At 39.4% G+C, this 26,623-nt stretch overlaps 1 protein-coding gene across 1 annotated transcript in view; it reads right to left on the bottom strand.

Annotated features, from left to right (window-relative positions):
- Positions 1-17,779, bottom strand: part of ADAMTS20 (ADAM metallopeptidase with thrombospondin type 1 motif 20) — an 88,325-nt gene extending 70,546 nt beyond the window's left edge. The window contains exons 1-4 of the mRNA XM_063396616.1: positions 17,612-17,779; positions 16,975-17,321; positions 3,986-4,148; positions 2,901-3,160 (exon numbers count right to left, since the gene is read on the bottom strand). Coding sequence (XP_063252686.1) covers positions 2,901-3,160; positions 3,986-4,148; positions 16,975-17,321; positions 17,612-17,699 — 858 coding nt within the window. The 5' untranslated portion in view covers positions 17,700-17,779. The remainder of the gene's footprint in view (positions 1-2,900; positions 3,161-3,985; positions 4,149-16,974; positions 17,322-17,611) is intronic.
- Positions 17,780-26,623: the final 8,844 nt, after the last annotated feature.

Raw genomic sequence — 26,623 nt, 5'->3', positions numbered from 1 at the left:
AATGAGAAAATGCATTGCAGTTCCAGTTGAACGGGATTACATGCATGCTGAGAGCTAAACCTTTTCAGGTTGAATTGGATGAGTGACAAGACACTTAAAACCCAAAAAATATTTTGCAGTATATTTCAGTTCTTATTTTCCACTCATAAAACAGCAGTAAGTTTACTTTGGTGGCTTTGTTGATGCTAAAAAAAGCCCCAAAGAAAATAAAAGAAAAATGGGCCAGGATTTCAAAGGTTCTTCTGGGAGCTAGATGTCTATGTTTCATTAAAATTTAATGCGATTTATATGCTTTAAATTTTTAGGTTTCTTTAAAATCCAAGCCAGAACTGAATAACCTTAAAAGTTTCAGAATTATTACAAGAGTAAAGTATAATGCTTGATTCACTTAAAAGTCCAGCAACCTGACAATTTTCCATAACAGAAGTTGCTTGACCAGACAAAAGTACCAGTAAAATTTAATAATCAAAGCTATCTGTATAATGACAGAAAGAATAAACTTTAAAAGTTTCATTTCTTTCCTTTACAGGTAATCAAATAAGACTAAAAATGGTTCTGTTTCAAACCCTAAGAGGCTGTGGGGCAAGAAATGACCCACCAGCATACTGATAAACTCTAATACAGATTACATAACAAAGAATGGTAGTCATTTGTTCTCCTATCCTTCACATTTTTTTACTAGTTTACTGAAAAATAACTGTTATGGAGAAGAAGTGACTGAAGGCTGTATATTCATACACATTATTTGTTATACAAATCATACATATGTCAGGAGAGGGTTGGATCAGATGACTTCCAATTGTTCTGTGATTCCAAGCCATTGCTGAAATGCTTCAAGGAGAAGGGATATGAGCTGGGCTATGTATTCTGTGGGGGAAATGGAGGCAGGGGAAGGGAGAGGGAATGGGATTAACTAAACTTCGTTTAAAAGAAATTCTTTTAAAATTAGATCTGAATTTATATTTTTACATCTGCATTTATAAAAGCTCAACATTACTAGAAATAACATCTTAACAAAATTTTTGTTTCAAGATTACCTTTTGCATATATATATATACGTAGAATAGAGCTGCCAACAGATGCAAGCAATAGATCTTACCACCTATAGAGGTATTCAGAGATATTAAACTCACATTAAAGATTTAGTGGCTTATTGAATGCTATTACCCAAAACCAGCAATAAGTGTAAAACCGTAGTTTTGCAGCACAGAAAAGCACAGGAAAGAAATGACAAGTTTTTCAGAAAAGAACTGGCATTCTTTCACTCATACAGCATACGTTAAATCCTAGATCTTAAAAACAGTTCATATATAGGTTCTCTTTAAAAGTAATTATACAATACTTATTTTATTAACCCAAAAGTCCAGTGGTGTAAGTAAAAAGACAAATATTGCACTGCAAGAAGTAGTACTTGAACGTACAACAACTACAGAGTCAGGAATAATGTTTTCTTCTTAAAAAAAAATCAGGAATTATATTACCTATAATCACAACAAGACCTCATGAAAAAGATATAATAAATATTCCACTTCATCTTATTGTAAAGTTCTGTAAAAAACAGCCTCTATTTTCTATTTTAAAGTGATGTCTTTACCACTTCACTTTTTTTCTTAGTACAACTCTTTAATAAAGGAAGTAATTGTAACAGAATAGCATCTTAGAAAACAATTGTTTCAAAAGGAATTTCAAACTGAGTCTGCACTATAAGAGAAAAAACAATTTTTGGTATGAATTTTTTTAGGTAATACATGAACTTTCATACCTTCACACCACTAAAAGTAGAAAAATTCAGAAGACTTAAAATAACATCTGCTAATCTCCATTAAAACATTATTTTTTAAATAAACTAATTAAAGGAAACTCCATGTTATAAATTTGGGTATCTATATCATCTGTGTAATAGATGGCAGCCCCTCTGCTGTCATCAGCTGGAGATGTGCATATCAGAGTGAGCAGAATTCAGCTCAGCTGTTACCCAGTGTCCCTTCACACACTGTAGGTTATCCAAATGCACAGCTGGCAGATACAGCACATGATTTACAGGAGACTTGCACAGCTGGGTGAAGCAGCAGCTGAGGTCACGTCAGATGTCCTACAACTTCTTAAATGGCATGGGGGACTTCTGTGAAGCACATTAATTAATCACGATGAAAACTAGAGTACTATTCTGTTCATCCAAAAGTAGATGTCTGTAACTGGTCAAGTTAATACCCATCTAAAAAGCAGATGTCTCTATAGATACTTATGTGATAGGTGTTTTAATTTGCTAGCCACCAAGCTAGATGCAGTTTCATATAAATTAAGCTTCTTGAATAGATGTAAGGACAGAAATCTAGAAATAATTACAATGCAGAATACGTTAGCATGCCTTTTCCTAACGGATGGTTCAACTGATGTCATGGTAAAACTTTTTATTTTAGAGCTTAGTGTACTATATTCTGAATCAATACAAGTAGTGACTTGGTTCAAGAAAGAATTTACCACATAAAGATCACAAATAAATGACACCAATTCAAAGTCTGACCCATATTAATCTTGAGAAAATTTCTCGAGAAATTGAAAAACTAGGATTACTATAACCAAGATTTTTTTTTATTTTCGCAATGCCATTTTAACATGTCTGCTGTAATTAATCTGTATTTTTCACTCCCTTAGCTTAAGAATTCTTCTAAGCAACAGAAAATCAGGAAATGGGTCCCATCATTTCATCTACACACCCTACACTGCATTAAACTGAAAAGATCCATTATCTTACATTTTGACCCAACCTGTTTATTAATGTTTATGTAATCTCTTTTTATTCAACAGAATTTGATCAAACCAGAAGACAGGAAAGTTGCAGAAAAGAAAATAACAGAACAGAAATAATTAAAACTCCTCATACTTAAGAACTTACTTACTATTGACATTAATGTTAGAACATAGTGCTGTAAATTCTGCCCATGGTGACGAACCATTTTGGTGTCAGCTGTGACCATCACTTCTACATATCTTGGATAGGAAAGAAAACGTTTTTTCCTGGAATGTGGATTGCCACCATCCTCTATAGAGAGGTTATTTAAAGCATGCTCTAAACTGATAGACTTCTGTAAAACTCTGCTCTTTTCATTTAAACTGCTGAAGGTTGGATGTAATAAAGTGCTCTTCTTCAACTCTTTCTCTGTAAAGTAAAAAAATTATTTACTGTTGAATGCAGTTGCTAAACAGTAAAAAGGCAAAAGGCTGCTCAAAATAGAAAACTTATATTTATGATCTTTTTTCCAAGCAAAACTGTACAAGAACTAAAAAAAAAAAAAAAAAAAAGAAACAAACTGAGAAGTAATAGGAACATCAAATGAGATGTCTTGTATATTTTTATATAGTTCTACCATAAATGGATTATTTGTTACAAATTAGTTAAGAGACAGCAATATGACAAAGTTCCTAGTATACAGTATAATACAAACAGGAAGGCTGGTAGGAGATAAGCACTACAGCTTAATCAGTACAAAAAAGTACACAATTTACTTAAACAAAACACATTTTTACACGCAAACTTTTGGCACCAGCAGAACCAATAAAAACAAATTAGGTCCAACTCCTGAATTCAAAGACTCCTTTACATAACATTATATTTAAATATTTAAAAATATTTAATATATTTAAATAAATATGGAGTTTAACTTCATAAGCAAGTACACATCAAAAACCTTAAGTGACCTCTTTGATAGTTTTTTAAATATTCATTATGTAGAATCAGGCTCTAAAAGAAGTACACAATCTACTCAGATATCTCCTAACTAAGTACTGTCCTACTTTTGAATTTGCCACTGTCACAAAACAAGAGGAACAGCTGACAACATATGTAAAAGAAATGTGTAGGTTCTAATGGCACACTGTGCAGAAAAATTATTTATGAAATAAAGTCTTGCTTTTTTTTTCCCCTTTAGAACATCTGACATTTAAAACGAAATGAAATTCAATGAAATTTAAAGGATGACTATACCTGAAACTTCACAAGGTTTATGGGATTTCTGATACCCTTTTTTAAGTTCATCATGCCTGTATATAAGATGTGGTTTGTTATGTTCATCTTCATGTTCACCTCCATCCACTTTCATCAGAGGTTCTAAAATGTATTCACCATCATGTGCCTTGAAGGTGCCCATCTGAAAGTAAGAGAAGTAAATACTGATATAAAATACTGAAATTCTGACATAAAAATAATTATCATTGAAATAAAAGCTATTTATGGTAATATTTGGAAGTTAATGATCATACACATGCATGTGAGATTGGGGAAACTCCAGTGAAATCTGGAAGGTAAAGCAAGAGAAGTTTGGTTTCAGGGATTTGCCCCACCAGAATACCTCTGACTACCTTGCATATTAACAATATATCAAAGATAATTACTATAAGAGTTATGAAACAAAGGAAATCACAAAAAATAAAGAGAAACTAGGTATAACCAAGCAGGACCAGTTGGGAACTATGCAAAGGACAGCAGAGGGCATCAAGAACTTCAGAATTTGCTGTCCAAATTCTGGACTGATTTGTTGCCTTCTGTCCTTAACATAATTTATATAATAGTCTTCTTCTAAAATTGCATTTTCCCCATAGATTAGAAATAGTGTTAACATGATATTCTTTTGGAAGATTTTTGGCTGGAACACCAGAAATTCAAAGTTGACACAATTAAAGTGTTTTTCTCCTTGATTCCCCTAACACACCCCCCGTCCCCAGCACCAGAGACACACATGGGTAACTATGTAATGGGAACCACAGTAACTTGATTACTAACAAAAGCACTGGCACATACACAAAGAACAAAAATTAAGCTCCTTTCCCCCAGCCCCTGTTCCATAATCCTTTCAATTATGAAATCCTAAAGCAGACTCTCCTCTTTCTCACAGCACTTCTAACTGAATACATAATTTCCTATGGCTTAAGTACTCCGCCTCAGGAGACTCTAAGGAGGAAAAAACATGCAAGAACTTCATCAATTTACTTTCAAACTTTTTAGCAACTGCCTTGTTTCAGCCAATTAAACATATCAAGTGAGTAGGTACACTGCATCCTGATAAATTTTTTGCCAGTGAGGCATAAGATCGACCAGTAAAGACAATAGCAATAATCTACATAACATGGTTTAAAAGATTAAATGTTCATGTCAACCTTGAGACTCAAGGTTATAGAGACAGTGGCAGAGCAACATAAATGAGAACAAGCAAGAAAAGGGCTTTTTCAAACAACCTACTAAGTCCTAAAAACTGCTGCAGACTACTTCAGTCTCCAGGGTTTTGTGTTGGAATTACAAAATCCCCTTGAATTTGGGATCCTTCTAAGCAGTTATCAGTAGTCTATCTGTAAGAGTCTGTTAGTCTGACACACGCCTGAAACCCTTCTGCAATCTTGCCTGATACATAACATTATTAGAGCTATTGTCAACACGTTGTGGATGAATCCTGTGTACCAACTTTGTCACAGAATGAAAAAAGACACAGCTAAATAGTATTTTCATTTCAAGACTGTTTACATCTAACTCACATAAGCACTTTCCCCCCTCAGTTTCATTTAAATTCTTCGCAAGTAGTCTTCTTGCTGGATCCTTTATATCTTTTATCCAGTTTAGCCTTCTCACATCCAGTGTTCCCAGGGCATGTAATTTGTAGAGGACAGCAGATCGAGCCCAGCAAGAATAGCCTGGAAAGGGCTTCAGGAAAACAGACATGCCACAGCTTCTCTTGTCACAGGTAGTCTTAAGGAACAACCTCTTGGGGTAAATGACAGGGACAGACAAGAGCTGTCACTCAGGAACAAAGCATCAATTCTTGTTAAGATTCATGTTTTATTACATACATTATAAAAGTCCCAGTTAATAAAACATCATAAATCTGGTCCCATACTATTTTTCAACACTAACATGCTAATTAATTCTTTTCTCCTGATATACCAAAACCCATATTTCTAAATAATACATATTTGTAACATGTTCTTCTAGATTTAAGCAAGAACTTTATTGTTCCTGCTTTATTTCCCACATATATGTTACTTCCCTCCTGTCCTTTCAAACAGGTGGAGCAGATAATCTGGGTTTGCTTCCTCAAGGGCTTTTCCATCAAACAGACCTTCAGATTTTACAAAGGAATGGTTCCAGTTACAACACACATGAGATTATAAGAACAATACCCCAGAACTAATAGGGAAAGAGTTCGTACTACATTCTAAACTAAACTTACCAGAATATCAGTCTTCCACTGGAAAAGATTAACTGCAAGGACAAGGTTATATTCTTTTTCTATGATTTTATTCTAAAAAACCCCCCAAACCCAGTATGTTTTTGACTGAGTCTCCTCACTTCAAAACTTCACAGTAACAGACCACAAATTTACAGGTCAAAAAGTTAGGACAGGCAGCTGGAAGGGCAGAATCCTCTACTATGATCCATGGCCTCAGAATTATTCTTTGCTTTTTTTATTAAACCAAAAGACTAACACAAGATGGTACAGTCATGTCCTTGAGACTGGAGAGTCCACCTTTACAGATACTTGGGACAATCCTTTTAGAAAAATGGAATCAAGCTGTCAAGCTTCCTTTTGCGCACTCTTAACCCACTGATTCTCACAGTATCCTGGGATCAATGACCTGTTTAGATTTGGAAGAAATAGCTGAGCAAAAATCTCTAATGGAAAAAGCTTTCATTCTTTCTACAGTGAATTCTCTCCTCTTCAACAATGTATGGGTAAAGAAGCAATTACTACCACTGAGTAGTTAGGAAGGCCTCCTACCAGTGGTCTATGAAAATTTTTGCACATCTCAATTGAAAAGAATTCATTATGTTGTATGTAAGAAAGAGTAAAATTTAAGAGATGCAAACAGTGCTCTGTCTTAAGAAAGGCATTTGATATTTGTCATTAAGAGCCAAAGGAGGTATGGAACCTGTAGTGACACATTCCAGTCCTTTAAATCCGCTATTACAACACATGGTTAGCTCCTCATTTTTCTAACACGTGCATCTACAGAAATTCAGCCACCAGTTACACTGCCTGTTTACAGTACCCCAGTCAGGAAAGTGATACTTCACGTGGTGACCGATTTTGCTGATACAAACGGAGCTATTGCTGCTCCTTGGGCACACAAGGAAAAGAGCTGTGAGATCCAAACAAAGAATACTTTTGGTAAAATGAAACAAAGTCACTTACATGTACAGAGGCAGGCTGCTAAAAGAGGAGCCCAAGCATTTGCAGGAAATTAAATAAGAAATGAACTGGATTTATTTATCATCTACAGATGCTTCTCAAATCATCTAACAAGAAATGTTTCTGCCTGAAACATTCTATTTCTGTTCTTCAGATAACAGAGATAAAAGTACATTTAAAAGATCTCTTCAGCAGAGTGCAAAATTGAAAACGGTCTCTTGCACATCATAAATAAGTGGTCCAAAGAAGGGGTGCTACTCAGAATTATGCATATGCATAGATTCGAGAAAATTTATGACAAAGCCCACATGAGAATGATAACTTATTTTTTGGATTTAAAATATTATGGATGATCTCAATCAAGGTTCAGGGGATCAACACAGCTACTCAATATCTGGTATCACTTAGTGGTAGAAAGTGGCTTAAAACTGTATAGTCTTAACTCTATTGCAAGAGTTATAGAAGTAAATATTGCAAAATTATGTTTAAAGAATGTACCATCCTCATACACAATTACATCTCTGTCTGTAAAGTTTGCAGAACACATGGAAAACATAAGGGACATACAGCATTTCCAGAAATGAGGAATTAATCTTAATATGTCCAACAGCAGAATTGGAACAGTTTCATAAAAACTCTAAAAGAACAACTGAAGCTCTGGAAAACTTGACTCTAAACTGGCAGACTGCCTCCCAGGTAAGCTCCACTCCTGTGCTCAAGTACTTCTGCCCTTAAAGTATGGCTTCTTAACTCACTTAAAAACCTGCAAGAGCACTTTAACAGACAAAGTAAATTTAAATCCCTTCCTTTTATATTATTCTCTTCCCCTCTACTATACCTCCCATTTGTTTATTCAAAGCTCTTGAATCAGAAAGAATCCATCCCCCTTTTTCTTCCTGCTTCACTGTTAAAATACTTTATTATGAAAGACCTCAGAAGCATTGCATAATTGAAGAGAAAAGTATTAGAGTGATCATAGTACACTGCCAACATCTGGAAAAGTATTTCTACTAGAAGATAATTCAACTAGAAACACAATAAGAGATAGTAGTTCAGGCTAATGTATTAGGATCAGAGCTAATATAACAGAAATAATAGTAATAAAATTATAAACAATAACACAAGCTAAGCAGCAGGGAAGAAATATCTAGCAACAAATGTTTTCTCATGGAATATGTTTTTAGAAGTGATTGAAAGCAACATTACTTCTGAAGTTCTCAGAGAATAAAATGCTAAATGTTTGTTATAGGCATCTAACTACACCTTACAAATTCTGTGCTGTTAAGGTTGCATGAGCTGACCAGAATCACACCATGAAAAGTATTGATGGGGTGTTCACCTATGGTTGGAAGTGTCCTGATCTGCAAAGACACCTAAGCATTGGTTAGATAAAATTTCTTAGTTCAAGGTTGAAATTTCAGTTCCATGTAGATACTTAAAGAGATTTTACCTGGTTTTATGTTTAGAGCACTGGTTATTTTTACCAATAACCATAGCACTGGATCCAGTGTCCTTACTGCCAAGCTAATTTCACTCAGGAACAAGGAACATATAGCGGAAAGATCATTCTTGTAGGAAGTATAGGTACCAGGTACCCTGGGGATTCCTTTGTGAAGCTATTCAAGGCAAGAAAGTCCTGCTGAAGACTGATGAAAATTGTATTTCAGGAGTTTCTAAATAAAATTAGTAGCAAAAACAGAGGGGATAAATAGCAGACAATTTGTGAGAATGTTAAAAAAACCCTCAAAACCACCTGGAAAGAGCAGAAGTTCATGGAAATTAACAAGATTAATTGGGGTGGAACAAAGAGGGAGGGGTCATTTATTTATTTTTATCTTTATACACAATTCACAGTGAACAAGCTAGACGAGTCAACTAAAAATATGCATAACAACTTTTTTTAAATAAACATATACATGGAGATTCCATTACAGAAAAGCGGTTATCTTGCAACACCTGTTAAAATTAGCAAAACAAAATATATATATACACGAAGGGCTTTTCTTGTTTGTTTGGGAGTTACTTTGGGAGGGAGCAGGTTGTTGGCTTTTATTTTTGCATTTTAGGGGATTTGGTTTTAACACCTAAACTATTCTGACAGAACACAGACCTAGGGGATCCATACACTTTATCTTGGAGAAAACTACATCATATCATCTTGGCTGTCTCAGAAAATGTCAAGCAAATTTACATTTACAATTTATCTTTGTTTAAAGAGAACTTCCTAGTTTTGATGTTTTTAAGTAAATGCAGAATCACCTTTTTGTCTCACTGGAAGATGAATAACTCCATACAGTCCTTTTGACCTCATAAGCACCATCACAGGCAGTTATCTCTCAAGAACACACAAGCTATGGCTAGATTTTCACCTTAGTCAGCTACACAGTAAGCTGCCTTGAGTACTTCTGTCAATATGTGCATTCCCAGAAGGTATTAACTGTTCTCAGTGTCTGGCTTTGCTACCTTAATCTTGCCATTTTCTACATGAGGATATGTCTGAAACCGAATGAGAACTGAGACTCTTGCAGATACACTATCTCATGTGGGAAGCCTATCTATTCCCCAAGAGTACAAAGTTTCCTGAGATCCATGACAGCTAACTGTTGACTCCCACCTGGGACTGGAAGCATTAAGTTCAGACAAAAAAAGAAAACACACACACACAACACGCCCCCCTCCAAACATACACTTATTTGCATACCAGAAATTTAGCTTAGTGACAGCAAAGGGCCATGTATTATCCACTCTGCCCTCTCCTGACACACAAATTTCTGTGTACTTCCTTGAAGTTTAATGAACACATGTGTGTGTATATATATATATATATACACAGATAAAAGTAAATCGAAGTTCCTTTGGCTGCCCAGAGCATACCAGCAAATTCACCTGTGTCACACAGATCCAAACAATAAAAGCAGCAGCTGACAACAAGCTGCAGCCATCAAAACAATTTATTTGGCAAATATATGGGCAAAGAATGTGCCCAAGTAGCCACCACGGAAAGGCCACTAGACACAGGACAAGGGCAGAAGGCAGAAGGGCAGACATGACTGAGCACCCTTGACATAAAATATTACACAGGCACATCACATGTCTGCTGAAAGGACAGTTCCTGCAGAATTTTGCTGGTGAACAGGTAGACACATACTCAGGTCCTACTGCTTTTGCTAAAACATTTTCTGTGACAGACCTGCAGCGGCACAATCCGCAACTCCATGTATCTTCTCAGTTTAGAACTGCAATTACCACCTGTATTTGCTGATCTGTGCTGGTCCATGTGTGAAGGTATAGCATCTGTGGAAATATTTCCAGGAAAAGATGAGATGCAAAGAGCCTGAGGAAAACATGCTGGAGAAGTTTTTAACAGCTGTAAGGGGGACTTAAATTGTCCTACCATTTCATAACAAGCCAAAGAGAAATAATATTTTATCTTAAACTTGCAAAGTAAAACCTTTTACTTGAAACCACTCTGTGCTAATCAGAGACAGTGCAAGGTATAATGAAAGCACTGACTCTTTCTGTTTTGCAGATCCAGAGCCAGAGACAGCTTGCTGTCGTGGTTGCGGGGGGAGGTGAATTTTTTCCAGGGGGATGTGGGCAGGCCAATCAGTGATCAGCTTTTCTGCTGGCACCTGGATTGGTCACTCAGAGGTTTGGACACACCTCTGAGGACACAAAGATTTAAAAGCAGGACTCCAGGTGGGTTCGGCCTCTTTTGGATTCTGGTTTCAGCAGTGGAAACATCTCCTCTCCTCTGCTCAACTTTAGGCTGAGTGGGGGAGGGGAGCCACGTGGCCGGGCTCAGGACAACCACGCGGTGGAACTAAAGTAAGCTGGGGCCCCGGGGGGAGAAGAGAGTGGACAAGACTAGAACTGAGCTGCCCCGTCCAGGATGGAGGGGTGGAAAACTGTGGAAGTGCCTTCTGTGTGTGCTCACCCCCTCTTCCCCCCCCAAACTCCGGGAGAAGGTGCCGAGCCACGTGGGAGTTGCCGAGCCTGGGAGTGCCTGAGCCTGCAGCCTGCTGGGAGATAGAAGCTGTTAACCCTTGCTTGGCAGAAAGAAACTTTTCTTAGACATTGATTCTCATGACTGGTGGTTTCCGAAGAGAGAGGGAAGCAGCCTAGGACTGAGATGATAAAAGGAGATGAAAAAAACCCAGATGGGCAGAGATTGAAGAAGAGTGGCTTTTGAGCTGGACTTTTCTTGCATAATGTTAGGCATGGACTGAACTTAAGTCTCTTTTGAACATAAACTGCATTTTGGGTGGATACAGCTGCCCCTGCTTTTGCTACAGTGACTGGCACTTGAAGAGCGGAGCGAGCAGAGAAGAGAGGGGGAGGGTGAGGTGGCGCCCTCTGCCCTCAGGGCAGACCTGCTCCTAGAACCCCGGCCCCTGGGTAAAAAGGGGAGAGCTCGGCATGCAAGTATCCTTAAAAGAGCCCTGTATGCAGCTTTAGACTATGGACAGCGGTGAGAGGACTGGACATAGGAAAAAGAGAGTGTCACCCTGGCAGACTTCTCCGGGCGGTGCCACGGGTGACATGGAAACACATAAGGGGTAGACCCGTGTTTTCTGAGGAACAGTCTGTGGTGCGAGAGAGACTCCTCTCTCCCTTGCTGAATTGAAGATTGGGGTTTTTTTTGAGTGGTGATTGTTTGATTTAAAACCCAAAGGTTTAGTCTGTGAAGAGTAATGTGTGGGGGGGTGGAAACTGGGAGAAGAGAAGAAATGTTCTGAGAAGTTTTTATTTCTGTCTCTGTGTGTGTTTAAGAGTTTTCTGTCTCTGTTTTTATGTAATGTAATAAAGTTTTGGGGTTTTTTTGTTTTCAAGATTTAAGCCTGCTCTGCTCTGTTCCTGATCACATCCCACAGTAGTTGTTAAGGAAAAAATATATATTCATGGGTGCATTAACATCTGGCCAGTGCTAACCCATTACACTTGCATACATGTATAACACTAAAAACCAGAACTATTAAGTGGAAGTCTTCACATCACCCAGCCAGTAGCAGTAAGACTTTGCTCAAGCAAGAATCAATTGCCTTGAGTTGACATTTTAATGGGATTGTTTTCCTTGCTTATGATGGAATTGGTACACTAAGATAAAAAACTGAAATCCAGTATGTGCCTTATGGATGCTCCTAGCATTTTACATGTAACCCAAACACTGAAACTATCCTGCCTTCCAGATTTAGAAAGTAACTTTTTTGAAGTGACAGCTTAGAAGTTAAACCATTAAATTACGTCAAGGTGAGCATATTTTTCAGTTACAAGTGTTAAAGTTTCTTGGAAGAAACAATGTACTTTCACTCATTGTTAGTACTAAGGAGCACAAAACCAGGGAGTTTGTTACCTGCTCCAGAACTTCACAAGAAACTAGATGCTCGCTATGCTAGCTGTAGCTTCTAGCAAGTTTTTGGGCTTTGGATTGTTGGTTTTCTTAACCAAACAGTTAAAAATTACAGTTTTTAAAGACAAATTCCAGGACTGTTTACTTTTTCTTAAAAGGAGCCACTACTCATTCATAGCAGCAGAGAGAGCTGTTTTCAAAACCCCTCAGAAAGGTGATTCACTGACCCGTATTAATAAAAAATAAACACAACCTCCTGTACGGAGGATTGCAAAGATCCACACTTAGGTTCATACTCCTGCCATTCTCCAGACAGAGTGTCTGAGGTAAGGGAGTAAGGGAGCACTACCAAAGGGCTTCCCTGAGCAGCTGAGGAAGAAACTCCAAAGCTACATTACAACAAAGTGGTCCTGGCTTCCCGCACTGCAGGAAGCTGACAGCTGGCAAATCCATACAAGAAGAGATTCACGTATATTTTTCTACTCCTAACTTCTGCCAGTCAGTGAGCATGTGAAATTGCTCTACACACAAGAGACCATACACAAAAGAATGTATTTTTTCCTTCTTTCTTACCTTTTCCTCTCTCACAGTAAACACCTCTCACATAAAACACCTTTGGCACTTAAGCATTCCTCCAGCTCAGAAAAACTGACTTTAACTAACCTCAGCTTCAGCCAACACCCTCCTAACCCCTGAAAAAATCCCCTAGGTTTCTCAAAAGACTAAACAGTTTCTATAGCATTCATTCAAAATGATGAAAAAAAAAATAAACCCAACCAAAAAAAGCTCCTTTCTTTAGATGGGAATTGAAGGTGCATTCTAATTAAAATAGGTGAACTATCATAATTTATAAGACACTTCATTCACTGGTATTAACTTGCATTTGTCATTAAACTCCTAAGTCACATGTTCTCAAAAGTTAAATGATTTTTAATTATTTGGGGTTTTATCTCTTTGATTTTGCTGTCTGCATAACATTTGAAGGGTCTCTTTAGTATACATGTGCCCAGGGACATCCTTGGCAGATCCCGTTCCCTATGTTTGTAGGAAGCCACAACTGACTAAAGTAGTAAAAGTAAAAAAGATGGAACTTAAGAAAATAAAGTGAAATAAAGCACGAAATCTCAAACATTACTCCAAAGATGCAAGAAATATGCCTGTATGTGATCAGATGTTCAGCTAGGCACCCAGACCATCACTCCAAATGACCTTCTGCCTTTGATGGATCCCAAAGTTCCCTAATTATACACTCCCTCTTTGCAATTACCCCAGACTCCCTGCTGACCTTCTAACCTCCCTGTGCCATTTGCACCCCTGAACCCAGGGCATGCTCTGAAATGTAACACAACAGAACTGCATACAGGGTGTCAGGAACCATTAAGCAATGCTCCATGGCTACTCTGGGCTGTAGGTGCTCTTAGCACATGAAGGAAAAGGCTTAACGAGGGTGAAATGGCAAAGCAGAGTGGAGGGGGACAACACACTCAACCTGAGAATGCAAAAAAAAGAAAAGAAGGAAAATGAGGAGGAATGAAGCCGTAAATGAATGCAGTCAGACCTTGAGGATAGATGCCTACAGCATAAAGTGAACACAAGTACCGGGTTTCACTTCACATGACTCAGGCACATATCAAGAGCACCTTTTAAAATTCCATTTTTACACTTCCTTTACCTTTATAACTAAGTACAAGTCATTTTTTCCTCCCTAGGTTTTACAATATTGGTCAAATATAAGCAATTCCCTTATATATGCAAAGCTGGAAGATAAAATTATACCTAGTAGTTTAAAGCAGTATCTTAAATTCCATACACTAAATTTAAGTTCAGTGACCCTACAAAGAGCAAGGATTTTACTTGAAATAAATATAATGCAAGGCTACTGAGTCACTAGCCTGGTTTCTACTCTCTTGCTCCCAATAAATAGTATCTTACCTCAGCAGCAGACTTTAAATGTTTTCATTCATGAAAATGATGATGCATTCATGAAAATTGGCACTGTTCATTAAAATTAAAAACTAACTATTTATGCAGGTACCTTTGTTGAATGCACAAACCCAGGAAATTTTAAAAACTTTGAGGATAAAAATATCTTTTTACTAATTTTTGGGGGTAGTCTTGTCTAGGAATAGAGAATGCATTCAGGGAGGAGAAGATCTCACAGGACAATTCCACCTGGTCTGTAGTTCCTCTTTTTTACATTCATTCTTCTCTGAACTCAGAAAAGTTTTCTCCTTTGGCAGTCACACAAGGCAGAAAACATTTGCTTTGAATCCATAAGGATGAGGTAGAACATCAGCTGGAAGGTTCTGAGTCAGACTGGAGGACACTGTGCAGTTACAAGCAACCAGCTGGCTTTGACCACCAAACAATCCCTCCCTGGAAAAGAATAGGTGTATCCAACAGAAGTGCAACAGCATCCATGGAGGCTCGGCTTCCTGTTCTGAAAACCCCCACCACCAAGAGGAAAGCAGACACAAGGAAAGCAGACACAACACTGGCTATGCTACATACCTTCCAAGGCTGCATCTGCCTGGGCAGAAAGTGAAATGAAAGGTGAGAGAAAGTCCTGAGAGCAGCAAGACAGAAAGGTCTTTGCTGGTGGCTCACACTGGACACTCTGTGAGCCAGGTAATGACTGAGGACTTGAGCTGGAAGCTGCAGAGAAAAGTTCACAAGGCTCATCTAGAAGAGGCAAAGGCCTCATTTAAAGGCACTCAGGATTTCTGACCACTCACATTCATGATGATACTGTAATGTATCAGTAAAGTGGAGGGGGGAGAGAAGTGAGATGTTCAGCTCGTTGCAGGCAAGAAGATGGTCTTGTGATGAAGAATTTGAGAACTGATAAATAAGATAGTTGAGACAACTTTTAACAGCAGTAAGTACATGTTCTGCAGAAAAGTTATTTTCAATGCACATGGTCCCTTCAAGTATTGCAAAGCAACAGTTTACAGGAATAGAATTCACACAGGTAGCAAAGGTTGTGAAAGTAAAAATTCTTACAGCTTCTTGTATATATTCTGTATAACGTATACCACTATTCTCAATGACACGGCATTTGAGCATCTGTTAAAACATGGAAAAAATAAACCAAAACCCACCATATTTGTGATACCACATCTCTCCCTCTCTTAGTAAACATATTAAGGTATTTGGCACAGTTTTGAATTAGGTTTTGGATAATGTAGTCAAGAAACAGTAACAGTGGTTAGTAAAGCAAGATATATAGACAAAACTTAGGACGAATACAGAATTACTGTTTTCAAATGCTTGCTTCTCCGCTAATTTTCAAGGACTATCCAAAGTCCACACACCTCGACCCAAAGACAAGATGGTATATATCCAAATACCCGAGAAGCACAAGAAAGGTGTGTCTCTCAAATAGCACTTATTTCTGGTTCTCTCTTCTATCCTGTGTATGACCTTCTTTTAACACACGTTAAACATTCCTATATACATCCAACCAATTCCATTCTATTTTGTGTGGGCTACTAGAAAGACCCTAGTATACGAAGGTGGATTTTCTGGAGGTCCCAAAAATAACAGTCTTGTATCTTTAGTTTCCTGAGTGACAGCAAAAAAATGGAACAACCCCAACTTAAATTCACAGTAATATTTACAATGCTGTATTTCTACAGTGTACACGTCCCACAACTTGTCCTTGGCATTTCAATAGGTAGTGATGTGGTAAAGCACAAGGTACCAGTCTTCATGTTTCTAGACACAAAACAATAAAATTCAGCAACACAGTGCAACTACTTTCAAAGACATTTGTGTGATACTATTTCTCCATTATCACTTTGGAAGACATAATAAATGCTATCAAGGGGTAAGTACAGAATGTATATCATTGCAATTTTGATTTGTCTGCTCCATTCAACTCTTACGTGTTTCACAGACACATTCCCACTGAAGTTAGGAAATTTCCTATTCTCTTTTATCAGCAATGTATTTAGAGAGAATTGCTGCACAGTTACTAGGATATAACATACCTTGCCAGTATCGTTGTAAGCTAAGGAAGAAACTGATCAACACCAGCTCTTCTCTCACCATCTCAACTGCCTTACTCCTCACTCACAACCACAGTATCTGTTCAGCTACAAACACATAACTGATGCCAACTGACAGCATCATTTTATCAAGTCAATAGCTTACTGTGTTTCTAAGGCATGTTTTTTCCTCCATTCTAACGCTCTTGGTGTCAGGAGTTACATCAACCAACTACATTACTGGCCAGCAACAGATCCTTTGAAAGCGGCATTTGTATATCCCACTAGAGAAGCATCATCATGACTGCACACTGCTGATGCCAAGACATTTCATGACCAACTACTTGGAATGATGCCCAAGAGTTTCCAGCTTAGCTCTCCAGCAAAGGCATCCACTACATTTCTTTCAGGGAGGAGAATATGAATGGAGAGAGGAAGCAGTGACCAACATACTTACCAAACCACCGCAGATGCTGAAGACAGCCATGTGCGCCTCCTGGGCATTGACATGCCCGCGGTAGAAACAGTGGCGCAAGTCAGGGGACGGCTGCTCCTGCGGGGCCCCGACGTGCACCACCGTGTACTGAGCAGCAACGAAGCCTGCATCAGCACTCAAGTTGAGCTGGAAGACCTGCCCGTATGCTCTGAGCCGGTAATGTGTTCGGAAAGCAGCAGGCTCCAGCGGTGCCTCCAAGCTCCTTTTCCTCCTTCTGAAGTGATGCGTGTGCGGGAAAACCTCTCCAAACTCATTCACTCGGACAGGTGTGACGATCTCATAAGAGGAGAGCTGCTTCACCAAGGTCTCTGCAGGAGAAGGCAGGAGGCTCAGCCTGACACAGCAGCAGCAAGCCCTCGCTGGCATCCGCACGGCTCCTGGCACGGCACTCGTGGCGCCAGCCCGGGCTGCGGTGACAGCCGGGGACAGGGGGTGCCGCCGGCGCGCCCGGCGAGACCCCGCGGCGGCCGCCCGGCCCCGGGGGCGAGCGCTGCCTCCTCCCGCCCGCCGGGGAGCGGCGGCTGCTCCGCAGGGCACGGCGCCCGCCGCAGGGCCGGGACCCCCGGGCCGCTCGCCGCCTTTGTTGCCGCTCGCTTACCTTGTCCAGGGTGGAAGCGGACTCCCCACGACGCGGTGACGAGCAGGGCGAGGGGGCACAGCAGAGCCGCCAGCCTCGCCCCGCGCATGGCTGGCTCCGCGGCGGCCGTGCCCGCAGCGCCCCGGGCCGCCGCAGCCTCAGCGCCCGCCGGCCGCCCGGGCCGGCCCCGCGCCGCGCCGCTGCTCCATGCGCCCGCGCCCCTCCCCGCCGCCCGCCGCCCGCCGCCCGCCGCCTCCGCAACCCCGCGCCCGCGCTCCCTCTCCTCCCGCCCCTCGCCTCCGCTCCCCCAGCTCGCTCTCTGCCGCCGGGGTGGGCGAGGGCGGCCCTTCCCTTCCCGTCCCTGCCTCCGCCTCCCGGGCCGCTGCCCCCGCGGCCGGCGGGGCGGCGCGGAGGTGCCCGCTGCCCTCAGGCGGGGCCGTCCCCGCACTCACAGCGCCCGGGGCAGAGCCGCCCAAGGGCGGCGGGCAGGGACGGCCCGGGGGCTCGGGCCCGTCCCGCCGCCCCCGCCCCGGGTGCAGGCGGTGTCACCGCACGCGAGAGGTGTCGCTCCGGCCAAAATAAAGGCTCCTGACGAGCCTGGCAACACCGCATTCCCACCGGGAGCGGCAGAGGCCGTGCCCTGAAATCCAGCGGTGTCAGTGTCCCACAGACTCAGACCACCCAACCGCACCTCTCCGATCACCTGTCCCTGCTCTGGCGATGCCGCTTCCCCACGCAGCTTCGAAGGAAGGGGATGCCCGGGCAGAGCCTGACTCCACGGTGTCCACAGACAGGAATTGTTCTACCTCCAGGTCCCCTGCTTAGGTTGTTCTGTCTGGGCAAGGTCTTCATAAAGCTGCTTGTCCCAGCGTTCAGGGAGCCCGGCATCCCTCGCATGGAGTGTGTGAATTATCTGTTTTACCTGAATATTTTCCAACTGAAATGAGGGAATGGGCTAATCAGGCCTTGAGTGAAGCTGTGTAGTACTGACACAGCTGTCACTGCTAGAGTAAAATCATACATCTCTTGTCAAGAGTCCAGGATTGTAGAAGGAATACCTGGATTGTTCTGATGCATATTGGTATCCAGCATAATCTTGAGAACATAGAGTCTTGTTGGGAATACCATATTTCCTCTTGAATACTCAGAAGATGGAAGCTCACAGATGGATATTAAACTGTTTTCTCTGTGTGGGGTCACTGATAAGCACAGTTATAAGAAAAGGAAAAAAATACTTGAAATCTGAAGAGTTCTGCAAAATAAAAGCAAACAAAAACTTACGTCTCCAAATACCATGAATATCAAAGAGATCCAACAAGAAGTAAGAATTTCAAACTATTTCTTTTCAACTGCATATACCAGAGAAGACTGATCATGATAGGTAACCAGAACTCCTGTTCTGAGAACTGAGTGTGAGAAAGGAGGTGGGAGGAGAGAGGTCCGTTCTGCCCACCACAGAAGCATGAAGGTACAAGATTGATTTCAGTACCCTGAGATGTCCTGTTGCAGAACACACATGGGCAAAGTAGAGTGGAGGAGAAGTAGAGAAAAATTTAAGGATGAGTGCTTTGGAGTGCTTTGATTTTACTGGCATGAAATGTACAAACAATAGTAAGACATTAAGTTGGGAGGAGCAATTGTTGTACATGCCTCAGACTTCTCCAGCAAATTAGAATTTTCCTGTTCCTTGGATCTTACTCGTTGAAGCAGTCATCAGAGTGCAGCAAGTTACCTCATTCCCACCAAATTTAAATGGTTGTCAGCAATGAAGCAAATGGGCACTACTTCATTAAATGGAAGCAAATACCCACAGATTCAGATGTGATGTTTCACTTGTTCATGATTTCCAAAATTACTTTTTGTAAAAATAAACAGAAGCACTAAGCACCAGGAAAGTCAAAGGTCCAGTGAGCCCAATTCAAGCACAAAGCTTTGTTGGGGACCACTTCAAAGCAAATATAAGAGGACTCAATGTTTTTAACACTGTATGTGTTTTTAGTATTTTAGGAAAGACATTAGCTTCAAATGCAAATATTTTAAAAACAATAAAATCACTTCTTTAAATCTCATTTTAATGTGTTTAAATTTCCCTGTATTCTTTGTGAGAATGGAAGCCAAACTCTGCTATGGTAAACACTGAAGATCTATCTCTCCCTGAAGATTGACTGTTTAGAACAATTTAAAATTGACAACCTTCATTTAGATTGATACCTGTTCCAGTAGCTCCTGTCAGTGCCATGAACAAAAGCCAGTGCCAGCTAAGGCACTTTTTTTCTAAATTTTCAGCTGAAACAAGAAGTAAATCTCCAAACGTGAATCTGGCGATTCAGGCAATGTGAGGCCTGGCATTTGAACACCTTTTTATACTTAGCAGCCAATATTCCTTCAAAAACTACTGGAGCTCTACAGGTATTAGGCACAAGTCTGATTCTCAGATGTGAGATGGGTTAGCTGTGCAGGAGCAAAGGACAATAGGGCAGGAGATTAGGGCATTTCTAGTGGTGTTCATGTTACCTGAATGGCTTTGGGCAATAGGCTGCGGTCATTCATTTGACCTCTACCATATGGCATCAGTTTGAACCTTGTGAGGAGCACATATAACCCCGTATATCAAAGCAGTGGTACATTTCTATTACAAAGAAATACAAGAACATCAGAAAATTCAGAAATCGTGGAAAGAGTATGTTTGCTACAACTGTTAGAGGTAGAAGGGTAGGGACAGGGATAAGCATGAAATGAAGATTAAGAATTATGGAAGTTATTCAAAGCAGAACTGCAAAAAAACCCATAGTGAAATATTAAAAACTAAATTTTAAAAAAGGGAGGGATAAGTACGGAAACAAGGACACAGACAGGTTGTGCAATCTCTATCCTTCTATATACTCAAAACTCATCTGGTCAGGAAACCCTGAGCAACCCAAATTGACTTTTAAATTAGTCCTGCTTTGAGTAGGAGATTGGCCTAGGTGACCTCCAGAGCCTCCTTCCAGCCCAGGTTATTCTATGATTCTATGAAACAAAAAATTTAAAAAGGTTCTTGGAGAAAGCTGAAAAGACTGAAGTGGAGAGGAAAAAGGAAAGAAAATACCCATTAAAAGAACAGAGATATGGGGGGAAAATCAGGAGAAAATAGTCTTCAGCTACAAAGAAACAGAATAAGAAAGGAGACACAGTTGGGAATATTTAGTAAGATTTTTCAAGTCTAGAAGTCATATACTGGTAAAGCTCCAGCTAAGGCAGTGGAACTATGCTGGTTTACAACTGCAAATGAAGTCCTCAGAGATGTAATGTATTCTGACTTCATTAAATCTGCATTGACATTAAAGCTTGCTATTGAATAGTTGTCTTTAAAATGCCTCCTACATTAGTGAAATAAATCCATCTATTTACAGTATTTATTCTTTTCACATTTGTCTTTCAGTTGATATGTTTGCAGAGAAGTAAGTTGCACCAGCTACTTTGCAAGTCAATGAAATAGAAGGATAGTCTGTGCTTGCTGAAATCATTTGTCCTCTTTGGAGTTTCTCTAGGATTTCATGGACAAAATGAATTGCAATTAGTTCATGATGACTCAAATATTTTTATTTTGCACTTAAAAGGCAGCAGTAGATAAGGCTTACCAGATAAAACAGTAGGATTTGTAAAAATGCATACTGAAGAATTAATAAATTTCTTCCTTAGAACTACAGATTAGCTATTAAATCCTTTCACCTGTTTTTGGCTCTTTTTTTATTTAACTGGACTTTTGTAAGTGGTTTTGGCTGAAAATCACAAAGTGGAAAATAGAGTTATAAACATCAGTCATTCAGAAAAGGCAAAGATAACATTTCACAAGTAAGTGAAATTGTTAAAAAAATAAGACTTATGAACTAATTTTACTTTAAAAAGGAGACTGTATGAAATATATATTTTACTTCTTTACTATTATATCACGGCATTTTTCTGTCTTGTGCAATGCAATTTAAATCAGACCTTCAGGCTCTTATTTACTGTTCTTGACAGGACACTAAGCACATTGCACAAATCTGCTCAGATTGCAATCACTTCTCTTATTCATCCACTTATCTCACACTCACCCTGAGATATTAATGCTATATATATATATATATACACACACACCATGGAGCCACCTGACCTCCAGCACAGGGATAAGAGTGGCCCAAGCCCCTGTTGCCCAGGCTGCTGCTGTCAGGAGCAGTCTGGCCCTGTCCAGACCTGAGCCTTGCAGTGAGCCTGGCTTGCTGCCTGTCCCACAGCCCTTCCCATCTGTGCCCCACCATGCCTCCTGCACAATTCCATCTGCAGTGAGCCACGGGAGCTGGGCTTGTTGGAGGCTGGTGTCTGACTGGGTCAGTCAGGATTCTCTGTGTTGGCAGCTGGGTTGTTCTTGCATGACCAGACATGTGATTTTGATACATACTGCTGCAGAAAAAAAGTTAATTCTTTTTCCCCACCATGTGCATACGTTTCTGTTACTACCTGCATTCACACTATAGTAGTTTTTCAACAGCAGTGATTTACTCTAAGATTAATGTCTGTAAATTTACTTTTTTCCTTAATCAAAAGTAGCAGAAGGTTCCTAACTCTTATGTTATTTAACGTGAAGTTGTCAAGTTTTGTCCTGTGAAATACAGGTTTACATAGACAGTGAAAGGTACTGAATACCATACCATGTAATTTAAACTTGCTTCACTTAGTTTTATTGAGATCCTTTCATATTGATCATTTTGTAACATTGTCTACTAAATACTAACTTACTGGTAAAAAGTATTATTTGCAAACAGGTCTATACCAGTCATAACTACTAATTTAAGAAGCTTATGATTGATTCATATTATTTTTTTGTGTTACAAGTGAAGACAAGCACCCTGATATCATCACAAATTCCCTGAGTGGGAAAGCCAAGAGGGATATGCCAGCTACAAAGAATTACACCAAGCCTTGTGCAAGCAAGTACCAAGGATGTACTTGCTTGGTACAAGGATCCTCAGTGATCCAGGAAAGAAGCAGACTGATTTGTGCCTTCTGCTAACCCTGGGTCAGGAATCCTCCTCCAAACTTTGCCCTTTCTTTGTGCTCCGTCAGTACAGAGCACCTGTTGAATTGGATGAGAGAATTTCAAGGAGAGGCAAATGTAGGTCACAACAAACTCCTAGAAAAGCATCCACAAGAAAAAAACAAACCTCTAACCTGGCATGTACAAGTGATTTCATACAAGTAATTCAGAAAAATAAGAATTACTGTAGTGTGAAGCCAAAGACATGTGCACTCACTGCCAAAAAGCATGCTTTTTTTTTCTTTTTTAGGCCAAAAGCACACTGCAGCTGTTACTCTGACTGGAGAGAAAGTAAAGAGACATAGGGTCCAATTCATTTCTCATATCAACGCTGTTAGTTATGCCAAGGATAGTTTGGCTCACATAGCACTCTCCTAGCTACCAGCCTTTTTCAGTCCCACTCTGGTTAGCACCTAAAATTAGTCTACAAGAGAATATACATTCAACATTGCAAGACACTAACTGCAGTCATAAAATCGGGCATCAAATTATTAATAGCAAGTGAAACAATTTCTAATTGTGCTAATTCAGTGTTTGCCCAGTGGCACACTGCCATTTAGAAATGCTTTAGCAGGAATTAGACTCCTCAAAACCAGAGATTTGCATTAAAATATATGTCCATATGGTGAACTGCATGAAGACTAGGAAGATCCAGAGGTATCTGAACTCCAAACATTCTGCTAGGTATATTTTTTATAGCATGATGGAAAGGATTACTTAGAGCACAGCATGAGACATCCTCATATCCCAGTGCTGTTTGAAAAGATATGAGCTTGTTTTGCATTAATGTCACTGTTCTGACATTATAGTCATATGACACAAATATGGGAACATCACAAATTCACGGATCATTGCAGTATCTTATTTGTCTTATTTGCAGTATCTTTATTTGGCCAAATATTGTTATTCATTGTTAGAATACTATTCATGTGTTAGAACTCATAACTCTGACTATGAAATTGCTGAAGACAAAAGGAGAGGAAAATCAAGTATAGTGCTAACAAGCTTTCCTGGAGAGAGTATATGTCTTCCAAGAAACTTCTAGGAAAACAATTGACAGCTCTCTGCCAGCTGATAGTCACCAAATTAGCATACCACCATCTTAATTCTGGGTTTTTCTCAGATATGGGATATTCTTATCTTCCTTCAGACATTATTTCTCCCAGCTGGGAGACTCACAAGAAAAACACCAAACTGATCACCAAGACAATGGATGGATGAGGGCTTCCATGGCAAAGCAATACAAAGCTGTGTGTAAAGAGCTACATTGTGTTCCCATCTTTGATAATTCTGAAAGATTATCTTCTGACAGCCGAATTGAAAACACTGACATTGCAGAATGTTGTGATGCCCTATCTACCAAGGAGATTACAGAGAAATTGTTATTCTGATAAATAAATACAAGTTCAGGAGATGATTTCATCTAAATTTAGTTTTGGATTTACAAAACTAATTAAGGAGTGTTGGTTTATCCCATCCAGTAGTTACAGAATTCATTCAGGAGAAAATCCATGTTAAATTCTATTCTTTCTTCCAAAGAAAACTTGATTTTGTGTTTCCATTAACTGTTTGAGTTAGAGTAAACTGGGCATGCTTGTTATTTGTTTTCTTAATTATGTTCCTCATACACTAAAAACTCAACATTTCACTATTAGAAGAGCTGTATAACAGATATATTCTGTACAGCAGTTAGATCTGCTTTCTGTTGCATGACTTCATACCTCATTAAGACACCAAAAACAAATGAATGCAACCATTCCACATCATTCTTCTTGAGGTCTCTAAGTCAGAGTTATTGGGCAAAACTTGTTTTTCATGAGCTTGAAAGAAATGGCATCAAGCTTTTCCAGTTCTTATATATCCTTTAGTCAAAAATTTTGAGGACTAAAATACTTAGACTAAGTTTGGACAAAGGAACTAAAATAAAAGATTGGTTCAGTCACTGAAAAAAAAAAGGTAATAACCTTATATAGTGCCAAGCAGGACCTAAAATATATGTCTTGAGTTATTACTGTCCTGAATAGATTTGAAGTTCATACTGCTGAATGGACAAGCCACCAAGTCATTTATAAGTTGTGGGAATTTATTATGGCAGTACAATGATACTTTCCTTAGTGCTTTAAAAACTGATTTAATAAGTTTGTAGTCCTTTCCTGAGATGCCACTGTTTCCCTTTATCTAAGACCCATAAAGTGACATCCAGGCAGTGAGAAGTACAAAAGTGAGGCATTTGTCTAAAACCAGTACTGAGAGAGAACACGTGTGCTTTCTGTAACCTAGGACAGGAAGTTTAATGTTGCTAGCAAAATTCAAACAACTGTTATTAACAACCCTAAAACTTTCCTGCCAAGCAAAGGGTATTGTGCTGTAGACCTGTTTGCTAAATACTGAAGTAAAATCATCTGGTTGTTTGATTTCAGACCTTGGAGGGCCACAAGATGGACAGTATTTAAATAACAGTAATTTAAACAAAAATACTTAGAATTTGAGTCAACAAGAAAGTTTCATTCCCTCTTTTTTCTTCCCAAGACTAATTTCCTCTTCTTTTAAGCATTTTCATTTCTAAAACCAGAGAAATATTACAGTTCTGTACTCAGTAATGCATTTACTACTAAAGATTAAGAAACCCTTAGTTCCACTGTAATTTTAATGTCTCCCACACATGCATAAAGATAAGCTCTCTCATTACCCATTGAGGCAATAATGAGCACTTTTATTTGGTACTTAATAAAATTATAAGACTGTTTTCTAGGCACAGAATAACTTAGAAGCCTCAAAGAGACTTAAGTGCTTGTCAGAGGGGAATATGTGTACTTTGCTCACATGCACATTTCCTCCTGAAAAGTGCTGCTATAAAGCAAGAAACTGTAGATAAGGGTATATAGTGAGTTACATAGAAATTAGCCATTCTTTAAAACTGGCAACGTCAAACCAGGGCTCCCAGGGAGAAATTACACATGGCTCTGTCATGCTTGCATTCCTTTGAAACTGTTCAGGCAAAAATAGTACTTATGGTAATTTCTGAATGGCTGCCTCTTTCTGATTCTAGAAAACGTGGACAATCTACATCCTAACTGGTACGTAATGAGATGTTATTACAGATACTATGCCATCTTCCATGGCTTGGCATCTTTTTAGTAATTTACCCTATACAAACCAAGCATAAATTGAGTAAAAAAGGTAAAAGATCTACAGTAAATTCAGTATTTTTATGTAGTATGGAACCAAAATGAATTATAAGTAAGAAAAGCATAATTTTTAAAACCAGAGTCACCAGGTTCCAATTTTTTAAATTCATAATTGCAGAATTTTTAACTAATTAAAATTAGCAGAATATTCCAGGGGAAATGCCTAGATTAAAACACAGGCTGCCAAAACAGCTACAGTCTTGTCACCCGAATGTCAAACATCAGCTGGAGTCCATCTCTATTCCATGCAGCAGGTGGTGGAAGGAAATCATCTGATAGAATGATCCCAAGTTAGCAGGTGGTGGCATCAGTCAGGCTTTTCATAAAAAGCAAATTGTCCTCACCAGAAAGTTTAACAGAGAAAAATACAATTCCACTTTAGCTTGTGTTTCAGCAAGTAATTTCAGAAATAATTTAACTGGCTATGGTGGCTCAAAAATATAAAAGCAATCTTTAAATTCATAAAGTTGCCACTATACATATCAGTGTTGTTTAGCTACTTAGCTTAGGGTTTTTTTCTAATATTCAAATTATTATTTGCTCTTTAAAATTAGTATAAAGGCTGCCTAATGACCACTGCCCTGTGATCATTTTCTCATAAGGCTTAGTGGATCTGTGTGTACACACTATCTGTGGCTGCAAATTTCTCTGCTCCCAGAACTCCATGAAGGATCACGCTCATAACTTTCCTCTTCCTACATGCATTACAACAAGATAATTTTATTTTAAAATATCCAATCATATTTCATCAATGTCAACTGCTCTGTAATCCCCATTTTCTAAACAATC

The sequence above is a fragment of the Prinia subflava genome, chromosome 4, assembly GCF_021018805.1.
Source record: "Prinia subflava isolate CZ2003 ecotype Zambia chromosome 4, Cam_Psub_1.2, whole genome shotgun sequence".
In the NCBI taxonomy this organism is placed as follows: Eukaryota; Metazoa; Chordata; class Aves; order Passeriformes; family Cisticolidae; genus Prinia; species Prinia subflava.
This window is presented reverse-complemented; position numbering and strand designations above follow the sequence as displayed.